The following is a 21,895-nucleotide window of genomic DNA, read 5'->3' as shown; positions in this document are numbered from 1 at the left end:
GCTGATGTAATTAAAGTTTGTAATCAGTTGGCTTTGTGTTAATCAAAGGGGAGATTATTTTGGGTGGGCCTGACCTAATCAGGCAAAGCCTTTAAAAAGGGTTAGATCTTCCCAGAAGTCAGAGAGGTTCTCCTGTTTACCAGGAAAAAAGCTAACTGCCACATTTGGGAGAGGGGTACTAGAGTTTACACTCTAGGAGTGAAAACTTCAGTTCTATAGTCCTATGGAACGGAATTCTGCCCCTAATCAGTGAGCTTGGAAGAGGACCTAGAATCCAGATGAGATTGCAATCCTTGGTGATACCTTGATTTCAGCCTGATGACACCCAGGGGACACAGCTAACCTGTACTCAAGACTCCTGACTCACAGAAACTGTGAGACAATAAATGTGTTCTTTTAAGCCACTAAATTTGTAGTAATTTGTTATGTGGCAATAAAAAACTAATACAGGATCTAATGATAGTAAATTTCCCCAGTTTCATTTGTTTGATTTTTTTTTTTTTACTTTACTGTTATTTTTGAAGAATCATTTTGCTGGCTAGGGAATTATAGGTTGATAGTTATTTTCTCTTGTTTTAAAAAACATTTCTTTGTATTCTGGCTTTCATTGTTGCTATTGAGAAATCAGATGTTAATCTAATAGATGTTCTATAAGGAATCTGCCTTTTCTCTCTTGCTCCTTTTTAGATTTTATCTTTGTCATTGTTTTTTCTACAGCTTCACTATTATTAATCCAGATGTGTACTTCTTTTTGTTTATCCTGGTAGGAAGCCCTTGGATTTCTTGAATTGGAAGATATATATGTATCCAGTATTTCTCTTTAAGTACAGCCTCTCCTTTGTTATCTTTCTTTTTTTATGGAATTGCAATTAGATAAAGGTTGGACTTTCTCACTTTCTCTTTCATGTTTTTTAACTTTTCTTCCACATTTTCCTTCATCTTCTGTGTTAAAGCTGCCTTTCAGTTCATTTTTTTTAGATCTATTTTCCAATTCCCTAATTCTCTCTTCAGCTATGTGAAAAATAATCTAAATGCAGACACTTTAAAATGGAGTTGAACTGCCATCCAGAGAAACAGCCTTGCACATCTTATGCCTCAGACCTTTGGAATGTTAAAACAGGGCAAATATAACCTTTGAACTGGGCCTAAAGCAACATTGTGTCCCAAAGAACTGTTTACAAAGATAACAAGAAAGCAGATATTATGACAACTGGTGTGATGTCTACCAGACTGATAATTAAAACCGTTGTTTAGAATTAACATCAAAATGTTAGCTTATCTGAACCAATAGAAATGCCTTTCTTCTATTGATGTAATTGTTCTCCTTCTCTTTCTCATAAATACCCCTTGCCTTTGTCTCCTAATTGGAACACTATTTGGATGTCTGCCTGAATCAGCATTTCCCAAACAGCTTTTTTTTTTTAAATATCAAATAAATGCTTGTTCCCTCTTACTTTGAAATGCTTTTTATTTTAGTGTAACATCTGTGACTAATCTTTTGTTTATGCTATCTAATAACTTTGTATTATAATTATTATATTTTATCATTATATTTTATAATTGGTTGTTCTGCCAATCTACCTAGTCAATTTTTATAATCTCTTGTTCCTTCTTTATATTTAAATCCCCCTTTAGCTTTTTAAAACATGTTTTAAAATATGTTTTTAAAGACATATTAAACATATTTGTTTTATATACTGTAACTGAAAATCCCAATGTCTGTAATCTTTGCAGGCTTGGGGAGTCTGGGCTGGGGCATCTGGCATGAGGCTGGGACCCCTCCTGAGCTTTAACTGCCACACACAGTGTGGGACCAGCCCATTCATGTCTCCGTCCCTCCTACCCATCTTGTGGAGGCCTCTTCTGTGTGTCCTTAGATATAGGACTTCTGTTCAGCTAGACTTCAGGTGATTCTCAATGATGGTTTTTCTGTAGTTTAGTTGTAATTTTGATATGGTCATGCGAGGAGGCAAATACAGTGTTTACCTAATCTGCTAGCTTCACTGGAATTCCATATATATATATATATATATATATATATATATATATATATATTTACCAATTCTAATCATTTTCAGATTAATTTGGCATTTTCTATGTAGGTCATTATATCATTTGTGAAAAGTTATATTTTGAGTAATTAGTTTAATTTCTTCCTTTCTATCTTTATATTTTTTCTTACCTTATTGTATTATGTCCTAAAATACGATGTTGATTAGAATCAGAATTATTAGACATCTTTGTATTCCTGAATTTAGAGAATCTAATGAGACCTTGTATTCTTTTCAAGGGTTGATATTTGTTTTAACAAAAAGTCTCTATCTGTATATATGGTTTTCCCCAAGATTTCTACAATAGAACTTGCAATAGCAAAAGAATGGAAACAAAATATCCCACTAGAAGAAGCTGGTTAATGAGTTAATTGTATCCATACAATAGAGTACTATGCAGCTGAAAAAAAATGAATGAGGAAGAGCTCTACTTACTGATTTCGAAAGATCTCCAGGATATATTGTTAAGTGAAGAAACTAAGGTGCAAATCTTTATAGTATGCTACCTTCTGCTCAAGAAATGGGAGGAGTAAGATGATATATTCATATTTGCCTGCATTTACATAAAACATTGAGAGGACAAGAAAGAAACAAATAAGGGTTATCTGTAGTGGGCAATGGGGAAGGAGTGGATGGAAACAAGAGTTGAAGGGAGGTTTTTGAATGCATACTTTTTATATTGTTTTGGTTTTGTAATCTAGCAAATGCGTTATCTATTCAGAATAATAATTGGAAATATTTAGAAGATGAAATGGGAAAAAAGGGGCAGTAGTGGAAAGGTTGCCCAATTCATCTTTTCTACCATTTGCCCCCTCACCCCATCCCATCACCAACTTTACGGATTTTTCAGGTTTTCAATCCAAGATTAACTGAGACAAACATAACATCACAATAGCTATATTTCAAGCTCTTTAGATAGATTCATTTAATCTTCCCAACAACCCAATAATATAGATACTATCATTAACATTTTCATTTTACAAATGAGGAAACATAGGCACGAAGGGGTTAAGTAACCAACCAAAGATCTCACACAGCCAGTAAACTGCAGTTAGAAGTGCAGCCCATTGTCTATCAAATCCTGGCTCTCTCAATATCGTTATACAAATGTCTTTGCACACTTGCTCTATTGTGTCTTTCATTTCTTTGGCTACATTATTAGAAGTGGGTGCACTGGGTCAAGGGGTTTGTACTTTTTCATGTTTTCTCTTTTTAAATAAAAAAATGTTAAAATGTCATTATGTAAATTTGCGTTATTTTACATTCGCATCGTAAGGGCATGAAAATGCCTGTATCCCCATATGATGGATAACATTGAGTAGCAGCAAAGTTTCATTTTTTTTTCCCCTCAAGCTAACTGACAAGATACGGTTTATCACTATTGTTTTAATTAGTAGTTTAGCACTGAAAAGCTGAGCGACTCTCCGGAGGACCCATTTGCCCGCTACAAACGAGACCTCCAACCCCTCAGCGATGTCTCCTATCCGCCAGCAGGGGGCGGTGGCTCCGACACGCCTCTCCACTGTGGTCCTAATCCGCCTCCCAGGCACAGTGCGCACGCGCCTATTTCGCTCCAGGTGTCCATCTTTGTGCCTGATCGATGTCTCCTCGTCCGCGCTCGGCGCTCAGTTTTTAACCCCGGCTGGTTTTGGGGAAGAGTAGCGTGTTCCTTGGAGTCGGAGCACCTTTGGACCTTATGGGGCGACAGGGTCTGGGGCGGGCCTAGAGGGGTCGGGCGACGCGTCGGGCAGCCCACGCGGGCGGGGCGGGGCGGGGCGGGACTGGCAAGGTCTTGGGCGTCGGTCACCGGTGGGGCCGGAGCCGGGCGCGGAGCCCCTGAGTCGACAGGTACGGAGGCGGCGACCCTGCCAACCGTCCCCTCCGCCGCCCCCTGCGTGTTCGCGAGGTTCCCGGCAGTGGACTGGGGGCTCGGCGCTGGCCTGGGGGCAGCATGGAGCCCGGAGTGCGGGGCAGGGGATGGCAGGGGTGGGCCGCGGCGGGGGGGGGCGCCCGTCTGTGTCTGGGCGGGTCCGACCCACCTGAGTTGTCAGTGTGGCGGTGTTTTCCCGGGATCAGTGTGATTGCTCCTCCGAATTCCTCCAGAACTGCAAGGGCCACCCTCCTTCCTGGGCGCGTCCCAGTCACCCCTGAACCCATCCCGAACCACAGGTTTCCTGTGGGCACATGGTTGAGAAGTTTGTGTCAAACAAGATAACCCCCCCCTCCAAAAAGAAAATCCCCAAAAATAAAATCCATAGAAGTCTCAAGCCTGGGGGCCTGGGTGTGGGTTCGGCGTGTCTGTGTCTCCCACTGTTGGGATCCGCCTCACTAGTAGGATGATCCTTGAGAAGTTCTCTTGCATCCCTCCAGTCTTTAGGCAGAACCACAGTTAAACCACACAGGTGAGGAACTCCACTGTTTTTAAAGAGGCAGTGATTTAGAAACGTACTCATATTTTGCAGTGAGGAGAGCAGCCAGCCCGTACTGACCACCTACTAACAAGTGTGCTTAAGGTACCGAGAGTGAAGGAGCTACGAGGTAGTTTGACATTCTTTACCTGGTGTACTGCCAAAGCCTGAGGTACGGGAACGTTAAGAGATAATACAAATTTTAAAGGCGTTTTGTGCTCAAATACGTTTAGAAACGTCATGGTCAAAGTTTTCTCTACTACAGAATATTTCAGAGCCTTCAATACACTAAGGATATTACCAGGACTCTCCCACTGGCAGTATGGTATGGAGAGTTGCCTAGATTTGAGCAGGAAATACTGTGTTTCTTGGGTGCTGCTTCTGCTTCACATCTGAAACAGTTTGGGAAATACAGTTCCAGGATTAGAAACTAAAGGTTTGGAAGGAGTAGTGTAGGCTTTTCAAACTTGAATAGCATAGACCTGTGGATCTTGTTAAAATACAGATTCTGTTTGGTTGTACATTTCTAATAAGTTCCCAAGTAGTATTTATGCTGCTGGTCCATGGACCACACTTGGAGTAGCAAGGGAATAGATTACTGGATTGAAAGTTAGAGACCATGCTCTGCTTCCTGTTCTCCAGAACAAACTGTGCTGCCTTGAGTGACTTCACCTGTCCAGGCCTATAAACTAGACTGGACTAGATCGCTAAGGTTCCTTTCATATCTAAAATGCTGTGATGGTAGTCCAGTTTATTGGGCTTGCACATTTCTAACAGTGGGAAATTCACTGTAGGTAAGTCATCCCCTTTCATCTTGGATAGTTTAATAAGGAAGTTTTTGTTGCTGAAATACATCTCTGCAACTTCCATCCTGTGGTCCTAGGTTAGCTCTTGGAATCAAATAGAAAAAAAAGTGTAATCTCTTTTTAAAAGGTGACCTTTAAAGTATTAGATGACAGCTGTTCCTACCAAGTTTTCTCCAAAGGAAATTGCCCTTCATTCTCCCATGACGTTGTTTCAAATTCCTTTCTTTTAAACTTACCCATTCTGCTGGAGTGCGGTGGCGCTTTAGCTGGACTTTGCAGGATGGGTGGGGCTTGCAAGACTAGGGAAAGCATACTAAGCCACTGACAGTAGTGCAAAGATGACAGTGCATGTGTCAGACCCAGGATTGTTTGGCTCAAGTAAGAAATGGTATGTTAGTGAAAGATTTGGGGCAGGTGAGTATATGGGCAAAGCAATATTTTAGAGTTTATAGTTTTTTTTAATGTGGTTGGAAATGGGGAAGGAGAGGCAGGGAGCCAGATCTGCTTCACATTATTCGTAATAGAGAACTTAGGTTGCTAATAACAGTAATGTCTATATTTATGTATAACATTTTACAGATTACAGAACCTTTCATAGGCATGATCTCATTTGACTTAATAATCCTGTGAGGCAGGCAGAGCAGCTTTTACCCTGTTGTAGAGTGGAGGTTCCAAAGAGGGTAAATGATTTGCCTTAATTCTCAAAGCCATTAAGTAGCAGAGCAAAGTTATGGCAGTGGTAATGGAGGATACAGGAAGGATGCAGGAGGCAATAGTACTAAGTAAGTTGGGCCTGACTGACATGAGGGTACGAAGCAGAAGAAGTTGTTAGGGAGTCAGAATAGTTGGGAGAACCCTACCATGGACACCTGCCCCTGTAGGTGGTACTCTGCCAGCTTTCTCATTGCTAGCGGCTGCCTGCTGATGCGGTTTGGGAGGGATTGTAGTAGAGGATTCCCAGGTTGCTTGTCTTGTCTCCAGCTGCTGGGTGGTGCTGAGGGGCTGGGGTTATCTGTCCCGTACCACGGGAAACGAGAGCTGGGTCCTCAGTGTCGCCCAAGGAGGCAGGTGCTGAGCAATTGACTGATTCAAATGTATTTAGGGCTTGCCACCCTAGAGACTCTGAATTTGGCTTTATATCACTTTCCTTTTGAAGTTCAGGCTAGTAACAGTTGCACTTGGCTGATGGACAAATTTGGTGTCTAGTCTGACCTCCACAAGCTCCTATGTAGCCCCAGAGGGCTTCACTGAAGCAGAGACTGGTCCTTTGTCAACCCCAAAGACTCACGAAAGCTGTTTTCCCAGAAGATCTGCACTTTTCCTAGAGCCTAGAGGTGTCTCTGTGGTCCCTTTACCCTGGAAGCACATGAGATTGAAATTGAGTGTCATTACCAAATTGCACACACTGAGGACTGACCGGTAATTTCCTCCATGGTGGTGATCTGGGAAAGCTGTCAGAACCAGCTTATGTCCCCAGAGCCTAGTGTTGGTACAGGCTTCTATTCCACATTGAGTGGCTTCTGTGTTCAGTGCTTAGGATGCTGAGGTGATGTCCTCTCTGCTCTGGAGGAATTCATTATAGGATAAGGGAGACAATATTTTAAATAAAATGAGATATTGTAACAGAGATGGGTTCAAAGTCTATGTGATGGCGGAGGAGGGAATAACTAGCACTACATGTAGACGTCAAGGGAATCCTCAGGAAAGAGGTGAACATCGAGCTGAGCCTTGAAGATGAGAGAGAGAGTGGCCCTGGTGCCATTTGCAATATTTGCAGAGGCGTGAGGGGGAACATAAGTGGATTCAAGTGGGAGAACTTTGAGATCGAAGGAGAGGTGATTGATGAGACTAGGCTTATAACAAGGCCAGGTTTCTAATGGCCTGTAATGCTGTGCTGAGAAGATTCAATGTTGTGGGCATGGGCGCCACTGGAAGGTTTTAGGCAGGGAGGTGATGTGGTTGTGTTTTGGGAAGCTCACTGTGGAAATAGACTAAAAGGGGGAGAATCTGGATCAGGGACCTCAGGAGACTCTTGTCATAACCTAGGCCTGGTCTGAGGCTGCACTAAGGATTAGCTCAGTGGGGGTGGGAAGGAGACTAGAGCCAGAACTAACCTGACCTAAGGACTGATTGGTTGTTGAGGACAAGAGAGGCGTTGCTGAGGATGACTCAGTTTTCTATTTTGGCTGGATGGTGGTGCCAGTAGTAGAGAGGGAATATAGAGGAGGAACATATTTGGGGGAGAAGGTCACGAGTGTGTTTTGGGTCATGTTGAACTTGGGGGTGTCTGTGGCACTTAGCATGCAGGTGGAAATGTGGGTCTGAGGTTCAGAAGAGTCTGTGCCTAGGGGTGGTAGGTGTAAGTGGTGGTTAATCTGTGGGAATGGATGAGCCCAGCCATGCTTACAGAGGCTGAAGATGGCAGAGTCGTGGAGGATTGGTGCACAGGGTGAGAGAGAGTGTTGTCCAGGAAGCTGGGAGAAGAAGAAGGTAGAGGAGCAGCAGCCTCACTCGCTACAGGGAGGTCAAGTAGGATGAGCTCGGAAAATGCACCTTGAGATTGGGCAGCTAGGAGGTTGTGGTCATCAGGGCTTTTACTTGATTAGCATGAAGAGGCTTATGGAGTGGTAGGGACAGGAGCCAGGTGGATTGAGGGGTGGACGGGAAGTGCAGATGGGTGGGGGTAATCACCGTGAGTAGTTTGGCAGGGAAGGAAGGAAGGGAGGGAGAGAGGGAGGGAGGGAGGGAGGGAGGGAGGGAGGGAGGAGAGACTAGAGGCAGTTTTTCCTGGACTAGAAGAGTCGTGAGCCTGGGTTATCTGATGATGTATAAGAGCCAGTAGAGAGGGTGCAGTTGAAAGCACAGGAGAAAAGACCATTGTTAAATCAGGTCCTCGGAGGAGGTTAGAGGTGTTGGCCTTGAAAAGGAGGGATGGGGGGTGTCATCATTTCCTTTGAAGAGGGATGACGGAAGAAAGGAAAGACTGTAGGAAGAAAGAGGCAATGAGGGTTGCAGATACATCTGAATTTGCAAAGGAATTCTTATCTAATTGGCCCCGTTTCTTTCTCAGCGAGGTCATCTGCTGAGGTGAGAGGGTGCTGGTTTGGGCTCAGACAGGAATAGGGACTAGGAAGTAGCAAGGGAAGCTTGAAACAGCTGTCCAGAGGAAAGGGAGAGAGAGCAGCCTTGAGAGGTGCTCCAAGCGTGTTGAATACCTTCTGACTTAGATCCTGCACTGTAGCCTCTCCTTCATAATTGAGCGCTTCACACTAGGCATTCTTTTAATTTCTTTTCTGTCACTTTATTTTTTTAAAACTTTTATTTATTTAAGTGTGTTTTTCCAGGACCCATCAGCTCCAAGTCACGTAGTTGTTTCAATCTAGCTGTGGAGGGCGCAGCTCAACGTGGCCCATGGGGGGATCGAACTGGCAACCTTGTTGTTAAGAGCACCGCGCTCTAACCAGTTGAGCTAACCAGCCACCCCTCTTTTCAGTCATTCTTAATGTGATTTTTACAGCAACCCTGTTAGAAAGGTATTGTTGTTATCCCTTTTTACAGAAGAGGAAATTGAGGCACGGAGGATTACTTAGGCTTAGTAAGTACTACTTAGGTTTGATGAATCTGTTCTGCAGAAACGGCATTCCATTCCCTGAGGCATCAGAAAAGGCAGAAATTTCATTCCATCTCCCAATTTCTGGACCTCGAGGGGCCATAGTCTCGGGCTGCTAAGGAGTGAGGCGTACCAGGCCAGTTTGTGGGCATGAGTGTGGCATGGGTGGGCAGGGCGGTGGGGTCAGTGTTGCTACTGGCTTTTTACAGCCACGTAGGGACCCTGAAATCCTTGAGGGATTTCCTAGCATCCTGCTAGAAAGACAAGTGCCTGATAGTGTGTGGTGCTGCAGGCTGAGACCGTGTTACCGGAGACAGTGAGTGAGAAAAGAGTTCTTGTCTCAGGATGGGGATGAGGGAGAAGGTGAGGGGATTAGAAAGCACAGTCTGTAACCACAAGATGGCCACGGGGATACGAAAGTCAGTTTGGGGAATGTAATCAATAATGGAAAGATTTTGTAGGGTATCTGATGGACACTTGTCTCATTAGGGAGACCACTTCAGGGATGATGTAGATGCCTGATCACTGCACTGTACACCTGAAGCTGAAGCTGAACAATAATGAATGTCAACCATAATCTTATATATATACAAGAAGGAGCACAGCATAAGGAATAGAGACAGTGGAAATGTAACGGCTGTGTGATTGGGGGAGAGGGGTTATCACTTTTAAGGGGTATAAATGATAAATGTCTAACTATTACATTGTTTTGTACACCTGAAACTAATTTAAAAAATTGGAATATTTCACAGAAAAAAAAAAAATCTTGTCTCCATCAGCCAGAAAAAGAGACTCTTTTTCTGCCATTATGGGATGAGGCAGATCTATAACCTTATATAATAGCATAAATTATATAAACTATATAAATTATATAAACACTCACCTTTTGTGTTTTCCCCGTTGGTGTGATGGAATGTGTAGTTAAGGTGCAAACCTGACTTGAGTGACAGGGGACAATGGTGGGATGGCACGGAGGGGAGAGAAATGGACTTACCTTTTCCTGCTGCAGCCACTGGGCATCATTTCCGTGTCCTTCCTCTTGAGGTTGCCATGGATACGCCTTTGCGTGGTGACTTGAGGAGATTGATTTCCATTATGATCAGATGATGACGTGGATTTAAAAAGAGAGAGGACAGAATGCTCGGCTTCTGGGGAGTGGCCAGGGAGCTGCCGAAAAGGCAGAGCCCAGCACAGCCCAGGTGGCTGTGGCTTTGTTGGCTGCCTTGGTTTTTGCTAAAGTTGTGAAATGGTGCATCTCTCTCTTTAGAGCGCAGACTCAGGGTTCCCTGTCTGCAGGGTCCTAGTGCCAGGGACTTGGTGGTGGATTCATGGGAAGGGACCAGGAGGAACGTGGAACAGGCTGTGAAGTAGGACTCCTGCTAGCACTGGGAGGGTTACAGTTTCTGAGCACAGGGTTGCACTCAAGCGGCTGTTGCCTTCTGCAAAAGTTCTTTTATTGCGAATAAGCGAGGCGTATTGTATAGCTTTCCTTGCTGGCTCTTGGAGGTCTGGGCCCTTTGGAGGTGGGCTGGGTATTCCTGGGGTAGAGGGATGCTTTGGGAGGGGGTGGAGCTGCATGCAGGTTGGGAGTGGGCTGCAGACCTTTCTGGGGATAACGAGGAGAGGTAAAGAAAGTCCATTTAGGGTCTCAGCCCTTTCTGTGTGAGATCATAAAGCAGGTACAGGAGTAGGACCTAGGAACAAAAGACTGTATGTATCTTCTTTCTTGAGTTCCTGTGTGTGTCTGGAATCCAGCCTTCCAAGCTTCCAGCTCCCCAGCCTCTATTTCCCACTCAGTGATCCTCTCCTTTCCTGAGGGATTTCTGTCCACACTTATCCCTTCCCTTCTAGTGCTTTCAGAGATGTACAACTTTGCCCCAGTCTTAAGAGCTGGATCTTGCTCATTACCCCAGTGTTTCGTTTTATCTCTTTGCAACCAAACTAGTCTATGCTGGTGCCTAATGCAGTTCAGTTCAAGTGTGTGAACCCTGCTGTCAGCCTGCCTGGATTTCAAACCAGCTCCTCTCCCAGGGGGACCAGGGAAAGCAAACAGTTGGGTTAGTGCAGGGTCAAGTTTAGGTGAGGTGAGACAAGAGGGGGTCACGGGCTCAAATGGTGCTGGGGTGCCAGTCAAAGTGAGTAGATGTGGTCCAGGCTGGGTGCCAAAGAGGCTTTTCCTCCTTAATTCCCAACAGTCTACCTGTTTTCCTGTCATATTCTGAAATGTTCTCCAACACCATTAGTAACCTATTTATCAGACACAGAGTTTTCCATCCTCTCTTCCCATTTTCCTAGCTATTTTAGCAGTATTTAATTTCACTGGGGAGGAAAATAGACAAGAAATCCAGAGAGTATTTGTCTTGTCCCTGGCCGAGGGAGCATGTAACTGAGTTGTCCTGAGACATGGAATGGGGCCCCGTGGTGCTGTGGAAGGGTCATGCACCTGTACAGTGGGTCACATGTGCCCCCTGCCACTTTCTGGACTTGAGGCTCGGGAGAGTCGTTTGACTTCTGAGACTCAGTTCCATCACCTGTAGGAAGGAGATAATGGAATGTGTTTTGTACGCACGACAGGCATATTTTGGAGTACACAGTACATTTGCCCCAGAGAAGACCCTAAGAACAAGACTGACTTTCTCTCTCCTGACATGTCAGTTTCCCTTCCCATTCCCCCCCCCCCGCCCCCGTTGTCACTGTTTTCAATAATTTTTTCATTACTCATCCTTGAAAACTCCCTAATTTATTCATGTGTTTGCTTATTCATGCATTTATCCATTCATCTATCCACTCAGGCAGCATTCGAGTTCCTGCTGTGTGCGAGTCCGTCATTGACAGACCTCTCAATGATGATGAAGATGATGTCAACACTTTGTTTTCGCACATGCTCTGTGCCAGGCGCTGCGCTAACTGCTTTACTTCAATTTTATTGAATCCTCACAACATCCGTGTGAGGTGGGCATATTTCCTCCCTTTTTTTCAGAGGAGGTAATTGGGCTCTGAAAGTTAAGTGTCTTGACCAGAGTCATATAGGTGAGGACGTAGGAGGACCAAAGCTGTACCCAGGTCTGTCTCCGGGGCCCACGCAAACCTGCTGCCTCTTTCCTCATGTCAAACCGGATCTATCATCGGGTCTTCCCAGGGCTCTTTGGTGCTGTCTCTGAATCGGCCCCTTTCCTCTTCTCTTTCATGAGGCTCCTTCAGACCCTCCTCACCCCTTGCTCATTCCTGCAGCAGTCCCCTTGCTGCTAGCCCCATCTTTACCGAGTTGCTCCTGTCTCCACTCCATCCGTTCTGCCACCGGTTTGATCTTCCTAAAGTAGTTTCCATTATGCTAGTCTCCTGCTCAGGAAGAGACTGGCGTCCTGTTATTGGATCAAGTCCATCTACCTCTACCTGATGGTAAACTCCCTGACTATCCATACTTACCTTCCAGTACATATAAATATTAATGTGTTTATTTAGTCAATAAATATTTGACGCCATGAACTAAGGGTGATGGGATCATAAAGAGGAAAAGTTCTCTTTATGGGCTCTCCCTTAAAAGGCTTACAGTTGAATAGAACTCATCTTGGTTCCTTCACTTAGCCCAGCTAGTCTTCTTTGACATTCCCTAGTTAATCAAAATTGTTTCTGTCTCTATTCATACTGGGTTCACAATTTGTAGTGTTTGTAGGACTTTCCTATCCACGTATACAAAAAAACAACCTATAGTTCAAGGTTTAGTCAGGCCCTTTTTCTTTCTAGCTCACCTTTCTCCTGTCTGTAACCCTTATAATATTTATTGTCTAGGTATTTTAAGACATATATCATCTGTTATCATGCCAGGTGGTTTTTTGCACTTCTACAGCTTCTGCACTTTTTACTAAGCACTTTGATGTGCTTTATCTTACTTAAGCCTCATAACATTAATGTAGATATAGGAGAAGAAACAGCCTCTACAAACTTAGGTAACTATTGTGTTTCCCTGAAAATAAGACGTAGCCGGACAATCAGCTCTAATGTGTCTTTTGGAGCAAAAATTAATATAAGACCTGGTCTTATTTTACTATAAGACCGGGTATATAATATAATATAATAATATAATACCACGTCTTATATTAATTTTTGTCCCAGAAGACGCATCAGAGCTGATTGTCCGGCTAGGTCTTATTTTCGGGGAAACACGGTACATACACCTGTGTGGCTAGTGAGTTGTGAGGTTGTTAGATCCCCAAAGGTGGTGTGGTCTAGAGGAAGAGCCTGGCCTTGGGAGCCTGGAGGTGTGTGATAACAGTGAGGATGGTAGAATGGCCAGAGGGTTCCAGTTCAGGCTTTGGTTCCAGTGTTGAGTCCACCCCTCACCTTCCGTGTAACTTCAGAGAAGTCCAGTTTTCTAAGCCTGACTTTCCTTGTCTGCATTTTATCTGGCCTGCCTCTCTGTGGTGTTCCTGTGATTCCCAAATGGGCTGATCACAACATTGTTATTAGCTAACTTTCGTTGAGTACTTATTACCTACCAGGCAATGTCTTAAATGTTCTACATGGCTTATCTTAGCTAATCCTCACAGCGCTCTCTGAGTTGTAGCTATCAAGTTGTGAAGCCAGGAATTGGACGTAAGCAGCATGAGTCGAAAACCAAGGTGCTCTGTAAAGTGTGCTGAACATGTGAAGTCCAGGCAGCAAGGACCTGCATGGCCCTGCCCACCTGTGCACTGTGATTAGGGAAGGGAGGAGGCAGCATGGGGATTTTGCAGGGGAGGAGAGAAATGGTTTCCCCGGTGGTTTGGCCAGGATTGAAGATATGGAGAGGTGTTTGGAGGCCTGAGATCTGGCTGTTGGTCACCAGTGTACTCTTAGGCTGTCTGGCCTGCCTTAGAACAAGGGGGGCGTGGAGGCAGACCCTGCTTGGCCGGTGAAGCCCAGTCCGGACAAGGCAGGTATCCCTAGGCCCAGGGTGTCTAGATCCGCACCACACCTAGTAGATGGGTGAGATCTCAGGCCAACCTGTTGGCGACTTAGGGGTTGTGACCCTGCTCTGTTGGTTCCTGGTCCATGTCAGATGGGAAAATGAATGAAGTGGTATCGTTACATAGCCCTCTGGAGACCTTTTGCTAGAATGTACAATCTTATTATATTAAATATTTTTCATTATAAAAGTAATACATGGTTATTAAAGGCATTTTGTGAAACAGAAATATAGACAGTAAACCATCTTTTCAGGTGATCAAGGGGAACTGGGCCTTGTGCTTTTGACCATTGCCCTTATGAATCCAGTTGAACCTGATAATCTTGGGGTTCAGAGGCTGACCATTTGTAACATCCAGAAGGGAGAAAGTGACTGTGGCAACCATTGCCAGTGTCGGGTATTGCTTTGCTGTGTGTGTGAAGTTGCCTCTGGTATTGCCCTTCCTTTGCTGGACAGTGGACAGGACCTGGCCCCTCTGGCCCTCTGTGAGATTGAAATCCAGACCCTAATATCGTGATTTTGGACCCTGAGTCCAGAGTTTAGAAAGGGAAGGGAGAACACTAGAAAGGGGGATGGGAGACCCTTATTTTGGCTGTGTGGGGGCCCTAGGCAGCTGATGGTTTTGAAGTGTCACTTGATGCTTTCATACTTGCTGAGGCCTCACATCGTGGGGGGGCAGGGCATGATAATGAGGGGGTGCACACTAGGAGGACCCGTCAGGGCTGTACTCCCAGCCCGAGGACAGTCTACTCTAGAGGTGAGTGCTGAGCGTCTGTGGCTGGGCCTCGCCCCATCGTCCTTGCCCTTCTCGTCTGGCCCAGGTGAAGCAGGGGGGCACTAGGACCCAGAGGCCAGCACTGTTCCTGACAAGTCTAGAGCAGCACTAGCGCAGAGTGAGTCTCATCAGTTGGCAAGCAGGATTCGGTGTCTCTGGGTTCAGGAATCCTCGGGCAGCGGAGGGGACTTGCTCCTCAGTCCCCACCTTGGACCCTACCCCTGCCGCAGCAGGCCCATGGACTGGGGAAGGCCGTGCCTGATGGCTTCTGTGTCTGTCCATGAGGGCCTGGAGTCCTGACCCTCCTGGCTAGGTTTCTGCCTTTTCTCTCTGTCTTTGGCCAGCCGGGGAGGGGGTAGAGGCCTTAGCGGCCAGGTGAGCAACATGGCCCAGAGCAAGAGGCACGTGTATAGCCGGGTAAGTGGCCCTGAGCTGGGGTGGCCCTGGGAGGGCTGCTGGAGAAGGCCTGGGTGCCTGTGGACATTGCCGTGGGGGCTGGGGAGGCCGGCGGGGCTGGGATGGGGCCCCTCGCAGCCCTGATGGTGTGAGGCTGCACCGGCGTCCTCTCCCAGAGGTGGGCCCTCTGGGCACGCGTGACGCCCAACCTCTGACTCGACTTGGACCTCAGGCCAGAGGTTCCTGAGGGGCTAGGCTATCTTGGGGACTCCGAATGGGGTCTGTATGTCGGAATGGCATGTATAGTGAAGTCTTTCTTCAGAGCTGCTTTGTTGTCACTTGCTTTCTCTCTCTGCTGGTTCCACTGAATCTGTACCCACTGTTGTGTCCACCTGGTTCTGAGAGGCATCTTAGGGTTGGGAGGTTGGGGGGAGTCTCTGAGTGTGGGGCCAGCCCTGATGTCACTGTTCATTCCTTTTATTGATAGGTCTAGGAGAGGTACCCTACACAGCCCCGGTAGGACTGGGGTCCTGGAGCCCCTGGGAGCGCCTCACCTTCCTCACCTTCCTGGATGAGCTCCTTGGGGAAGGGAATTGGGGAGTGACAGGCTGTGGCAGGGCTCCCTTCTGAAGCCAAGTGGAGGTCTTGGAAGGGAGCCCCTTGGAGTCTTTAGGACTATGGTGTCACTTCTTCACACCTCATTCACTTGTTTGCTCTAAGGCTCCTGGTTCATGGAGCTGCTATTGCTAAAAATGGCTTAGGTGTGATTTTCTTCTAAACCATGGACCTATTTGGGACCTAATTTCATGTTGTGTCCTGTCATCATGGGTATGTCAGAAGCTGAGAGCTTACCAAGGACAGTGTTTAGTCTCTTCCTTTGCCCTGTCCATCCTTGGGGTGATAAGCCATCCATTCGGACCACTGGGCAGAGTCTGGGGCCAGAGTGCAGCACAGATCTGAGGTACCTGATTTACAGGGCCTTCGTTTTACTTTTTGTAGCAACATAGTGTGGGGGAAGGCTCTCTAGAGCTTAGGGGTAGGGAGTTGATAGGAAGAGGGGAGTTAAATTGTCGAATGGGCTGCAGTGAGGTGGTGGGTGTGTGGCTGGGGGTGGGGCCGTCAGGTGTGGAAGGAGGGTGGCCACTTGAAGGCAGGAAGGAGGTACAGTTGTGTGTCTGGAAGAGAGAGGCCTGAGAGGACCGTCTGCACACAGGGAAGGCAGGCGACAGTGGGGACGGGAGCAGGGTTCTGTGGAACAGTTACTACTTCCCCACAGACACCCGAGTCGCCTGTCTTCCCCACTCAGGCTCCTGAGTCAGGGCACTGGGTTGTGGGGGAGCCTGGTCTACACTGAGTTATTTGCTTGAGCTTCAGTCCCCTCCTTGGGGGACAGTGTTCCTGAGAAAGCAGCCGTGTGTTGGCAGTCACAGATCTATCAATGAATTCTGATTTGTTATAAAATTTAAATATAAACTTAAAAATTCTGGCTGATTCCGGAGGAGTTTGGAGAAGTCTTAGAAGAACATGTCACTGACGTTTTTCAGAAGGGAGTTTGGGGGCCCACTTCACCCTGCGAGTGGGATTCAGGGAAGTGACTTCTGGTCCTTTCTCAGTCCAGGACCATGACTGGGGCCTTCTCATGCATTAGGAGGACACCCTTGACCCGAGGTCTTTCATGGTGTGTGTTTGCCTTGTCTTTCTTTCAGACGCCCAGCGGTAGCAGAATGAGTGCAGAGGCAAGTGCCCGGCCTCTCCGCGTGGGCTCCCGTGTGGAGGTGATTGGGAAAGGGCACCGAGGCACTGTGGCCTATGTGGGAGCCACACTCTTTGCCACTGGCAAGTGGGTAGGTGTGATCCTGGATGAAGCAAAGGGCAAGAATGATGGAACTGTCCAAGGCAGGAAATACTTCACTTGCGATGAAGGGCATGGCATCTTTGTGCGCCAATCCCAGGTACTCACGCCCTACTTGTACGTGTGCGTGTGTGTGTGCATGTGTGTGTGCGTCTGCATGTGCGTACATGTGCACATGCTTTGTTGCATATGCAACTGAAGTGTTGTTGGTGCTCCCTTTTCCTGGGCATGAGCGTAAGTCTCTGGTTGGGAGAGTGGGAGGTAGTCGGGGAGGAAAGATTGGAGATCCATCCTTAGGTAAGCTGCCCTGAACCCCAGGCTTGCTTGGGGCTTGGGGAGAGGCCCATATCACAGCATAACATTCTTGATCTGGTTATATTGAGTCTATTCTGTGGCTTCAGATTCAGGTATTTGAAGATGGAGCAGATACTACTTCCCCAGAGACACCTGATTCTTCTGCCTCAAAGGTCCTCAAAAGAGGTAACAACCACCCACTTAACTTGACCTCCCACATCCAGGAGTCCCCAGGGACTTCTCCCCAGAACACAGGGCCACAGTGGATCCTGAGATTTTCCATCACCACCATATTCCCTTGTTATAGTTTCCCTTTCCTGCTAGACTGTTCCCTGTCCCACCCCTGTGTACAAACACACACTTGTTTCTGTTTGCTTTCTACAGAGGGAACTGACTCAGCTGCAAAGACCAGCAAACTGGTGAGTGGTTGGGAGTGGGGAGAAATAGAGAGAAGGAGGGAAGGGAGAAAGAGAGCAGGGAGACCCAATGCCAGGCAGGTAGAAGCAGGAGGCGAGTAAACTGAGTTAGCCTGCTAGTTTCCAACCTTCCTGAGAATGAAGCTTCCTGAGTATGAGTTGCTGTTTTAGGGGTGAGTAGTAGGGAACAACTACTAGGGCCTGGAAGTTCAGGGTCAATTGGAACTGAGGCTGGGGGGTGAGAGGAAGGACAGGTCTGACCTTAGTATGTTGTCAACTTCCTACCTTTTGGTACCCAAGGCTGCCAAGATCTCAAGGGCCTGAGGGAAAGGGTTAGCTCGGCGCTAGGGGAAGGAGCTCTCCTGCTCACAGGGGAATGATGAGCTGGGCCCGCTGCCACCTGTCCTAGGCGGTATGTAGAGGGCCTGTCCTAGCTCCCCTTTGCTGCCCTGCACGGGGGGTGAGGTGGGGCTCCAGGCTCGCCAGCTTCTCGGGGCCAGGGTGTGGACATCCTGGGAGCTGATCTTTGAGGGACCCCTCATCGCACTTCCCCAGAGCTCGACAGTAACCTCTGTATGCCTGACTTGGTCGTAATACCTCCACCCAGGATGCCTGGCCAACGAACACAGTGTGACGTCTGTTCTCTAACTCTGCCCTTTCTTACCCTCATGCAGCGGGGACTGAAGCCTAAGAAGGTGGTGTGTTTACTATTTGTGACGGGGTGGGTGAGGGCCAGGAGCCCCCTCCCCAGCTGTCTTGCATGTCTCGGGTTGCTGCATGCACGTGTGTGTGACCGTGGGCTGGGCTGGCCGGAGGAAATGGCGGCCTTGGCTTTCAGAGTTCCTTTGAGGGCTGCAAGGACATCAGGCTCTGTGTCCAGGCCCAGGTAGCACTCATGAGAACAATCCCCACCCCTCCTCGCCTCAGGACTTCTAATCAGAGACTGCAGATGTCTACATAGCCGCCGCATGGAATAGAGCATTTACTGGATTACAGTGGGTTCCCACTTAGCCTGAGCTTGGGGGCAGTGGCAGTGGGGAGTTGAGGGTATGGAAAGTACCAAGTGAGGTGGCTGGGCAAGGCAGCAGGAGGCCAGGGAACAAAGCACAGTAAGAACAGTCACAGGTTGGAACACCTGAGTCTGCGCCTGCCTCTGGGTGGACACTGCCATGAACGCCCGCCAGCCGTCACTCTTTCCCTGCCTCTTCCTTCCTCTGCTGTTGTGCCTGAGGCCCACCTCTCTCCCTTTGCAGCCTTCCAGCAGCCATTATCGGAGTGGTGCTCAACTGTGCCACCCCCTGGAGTCTTTTAAACTCTTAAGTCGCTGCCATGAACACTTCCTCACACCAGCCTTTGCCTTGGGCCTGTGCCCAAGCTGTCTCTGAGCTGCATGTGCCTGTTTGACCTGTATGTGCTGTGCTGTATGTACGATTCTGTGATTTCCTTGTTGTCAGCTGACCCTGCATGGAGAGCTGTTGGATGGGGGCAGTGGGAGGGGAGAGTCTCCTTTTTGACTCCTGGTTGGTGATAGGTCCTCACTTTGAAGTCTTGTCATAGAAGAGACCACATGCTGGTACTTGCTTTTGGTCCGGTCTCTGCTGGGAATGGGGATGTAAGAAGGGAAATAATACTCCAAAGGATGCTGGACCCATTGCAAGGACATAGAAACTTGGCTTCTTCCTTTAATTATTGTCTCCTCGTTGGGGCTTCCCTCTCACACCAGGCCCCTGGATAGAGAAGAGCATGGACCTCAGTCTGATGCCTGTGGAGGAGTTCTGGCTGCAGCCTGACCTGACACTGGCGGAGCCTGAGCCATGCCCAAGTCCTGGGGTTTGGGCAGCTTCCCCAGGGAAACGTGGCAAGCCCAGCCTGGGCTGCTGCGCTGGGATATAGTGCCTTTTTGCTCATGGTGCAAAGTGTCAGTCAAGTAAAGTCCCCCGCAGGTCTTCCTCTCCAGTGGTTCTCTTGCAGCAGCTGATGGCAGCAGCAGATTGCTTAGCGGAGGGTCCCCGCTCTCACCCTTGGGGAACAGGGAGCTAACTCCAGAACAGAAGAATGTACTTTGAGGGGGAGGGCAGAGGAGAACCCAGATGTCTCTGCAAGGTCCTGGTTCTTTCTTGAAGCACCTTAGAGACAGACTTAACCTGCCTACAGCCGGGAGGGTTGGGAGAGGAGCCAGACACTGTCAGTAGAGCTGCTGCTGAATGGTCCCCAGGGCTTCTGAATGTCACTTTGTGCCCCCCAGAGCTGATGCTGGCGGGAGGGGCATTCTGGGTGTGCGTGCTGCTGAGAAGAGACAGAAGTGGAGTGGATGGGGTTGTGTCCGTGGGCAGTGTGAGTAGGAGACAGGCTGGTGGAGCAGTGAGATCGTGTCCTGCCAGTAATGCCCTGGCCCCAGAAGGTGCCTTTTCCGGGGTAGCCCCTAGCCCAGTTTCTTGGAGCAAACACTTGGGGAGGGGAGCAGAGGGAAGAACCTGTTAATTGGAGGAAGAAGCAGGTGGGATCTGCACAGCACTGTCCAGTCATGAGGAGGAGGAGGAGCCAGCAGAGACAGACGGTTGCTAGGTGACTGAGGAGCAGTGGCTCCGCCCCCTTGGAGCAGAGGAGGGCGGGTGCATGACGTCAGGTGGAGCTGGTGCTGCGGTCACGGAGGCTGCCGTCAGCCTAAACTGGCGACCTGGGCCGGTGCCTCTCTGGTGCCTGCGGGAGCCTGGCGGTCCCTCTGTGCACCCGTGGGGCTTCTGCATCTGAGCCGCAGCCATTTGGGGCTGGGCAGCCGCTGGCCGGGAAGCTGAGGCTGCATTGTTGGGATTTGATGCACTAATCTCCTGTCTCCGCCGCCTTTCCCTCTGTTCGGTCTCTTTCCCTCCCTCCGTCTGCCCTTCCTCTGTGTGTCTATCCTCCTCTCTCCCTCCTCCTTCCTCTCCTGGCTTTCTTTGGTTTTCTGCAATGATGAGACAGGCACCGACAGCCCGAAAGGTACTCTTGCTTGCTCTGGTCCTAATGCTGGGTTGCCAGGGAGATAGTGGCAGCAGGCTGCTGGGGTGGGGGTGGGGCTGATTGACTTCGTCTGTCTACCTGGTTGGGGGAGGAGGGTGGAGGTGAAGTTGGGGGCAGGGAGAGGTTTGTGTCACTGCCGTGCCCCAGACGCTGGACGTTTGCTCCCTCCCTCCCTGGCTTGCTTTTGGCTCTGACTGAGTCTGTGTTCTGGGCCTTGTACCCAGTGGCATTACAGGCTTGGGGTTGAAGCAGCTTCTGCTGCAAAGCAGCTCTGGGAGTTTCCTGTGAGAATCTGGGGAAGCAGGTGCCTCTAGTAGGCCTTCCTCCCCGAACCTCTGCTAGAATGACTCTTGGTTGTACTCCTAGCATCCTTCCCCCACCAGAGTTTGTATCAAGGGGCTTTCCTAGGGTGGGATGAGGACCCTAGAACAGTTTTTTACATACAACTATGGAAGCTTAGCTCAGACTAGGAGTGGTGGAGGTTGGTCTACCTGGCTTCAGTGTCTCCTAGAAAATGGGCCCGGGCCAAATCTTGTCTTTGCTGGAGCCATGAGATACTGGGTAGCAAGAACACTATTTGGGAGTTGGAGTTACTCATCTATTTCCCACTTTGCAGTAACCCGGGTTCCTAGATTTGCTTCAGAGCAGTAGTTAGTATATGCTTCTGCCCATCCCCACCTCCTTTCTTGCAGCGGGGTGGGGTTACTTTGCTGAGCTCTGAGCTTCTAGCTAATGTGATATTCATGGTCCTGACACCTGAGCCCTCTGCCCTGGGGATGCGGCTGCTGCAGGATCTGGTCCTGGGCAAGGGGTGGGTGGGGGTTGGAAGACAGCAGCCCTCGTTCTGCCTTCGGGGCTTGGTCTCCCTCTGTTGGGTTCATATCACTCATTTCTGGGCTCATGCCATTAGTCTTGTCACAGGGTATTTCTAAGGAGTCCCCTGTGGAGTCTAGCACTTGAAGGAAGGGGCTGACCTGGAAAAGTCCTTGGGAATGGTGGGTGGGCGGAGCCTCTGGCTCTGAGCTGGAGTGCCAGAAGTTGTTTGCAGAAGGCATGGTCTCTGGAGTCCTCCACCAGCTGCTGCCTGTGGTCTCCTGTGGCTCAGCCTAGGAGACAGAGGTTCTAGAATTTCCAGGGTGTCTGAAGGGGTGAGGTCTGCAAGGGTTGGGCAAAAGTGAGAGAAGGAAGCAGAGTTCTGAGTTCCTGGAGCAGGAACAAGGTGATGCACTGGAGGGAGAAGGGTTGGGATAGGGCTGAGGGGATGGCGAACCGAAGCCCCATTCCTGTTACTTCTTCTGCTCTCACTGCTGTCCCTTTTGCTGTCTATCTTTGTGCCATTATC

The 21,895-nt window shown here is 48.4% G+C and overlaps 1 protein-coding gene and 1 long non-coding RNA gene across 26 annotated transcripts in view; one reads left to right on the top strand and one right to left on the bottom strand.

Annotated features, from left to right (window-relative positions):
* Positions 1-2,947: 2,947 nt before the first annotated feature.
* Positions 2,948-10,116, bottom strand: LOC109457395 (uncharacterized). Its single transcript, XR_002139023.2, has 3 exons — positions 9,870-10,116; positions 4,091-4,225; positions 2,948-3,693 (listed from the first exon to the last, which is right to left on the bottom strand). It is a non-coding gene; the product is annotated as an uncharacterized LOC109457395 (long non-coding RNA).
* DCTN1 (dynactin subunit 1) overlaps positions 3,770-21,895 on the top strand; it is a 29,457-nt gene continuing 11,331 nt past the window's right edge. For 8 of the 25 annotated variants that reach the window (XM_074332211.1, XM_074332210.1, XM_074332207.1 and 5 more), the window contains exons 1-4: positions 3,793-3,899; positions 16,698-16,943; positions 17,245-17,323; positions 17,522-17,556. In XM_074332211.1, coding sequence (XP_074188312.1) covers positions 16,716-16,943; positions 17,245-17,323; positions 17,522-17,556 — 342 coding nt within the window. In that variant the 5' untranslated portion in view covers positions 3,793-3,899; positions 16,698-16,715. Of the gene's footprint in view, positions 3,900-11,667; positions 11,828-14,702; positions 15,013-16,697; positions 16,944-17,244; positions 17,324-17,521; positions 17,557-18,227; positions 18,249-20,361; positions 20,533-21,895 lie in introns of those variants that run through there. The other 17 variants (XM_074332202.1, XM_019750319.2, XM_019750318.2 and 14 more) reach the window with 10 other exon arrangements.

This window comes from Rhinolophus sinicus, linkage group LG05 (genome assembly GCF_036562045.2).
Source record: "Rhinolophus sinicus isolate RSC01 linkage group LG05, ASM3656204v1, whole genome shotgun sequence".
NCBI lineage: Eukaryota > Metazoa > Chordata > Mammalia > Chiroptera > Rhinolophidae > Rhinolophus > Rhinolophus sinicus.
Note: the sequence above shows the minus strand (reverse complement) of the source record. Positions and strands in the feature narration are given on the sequence as shown.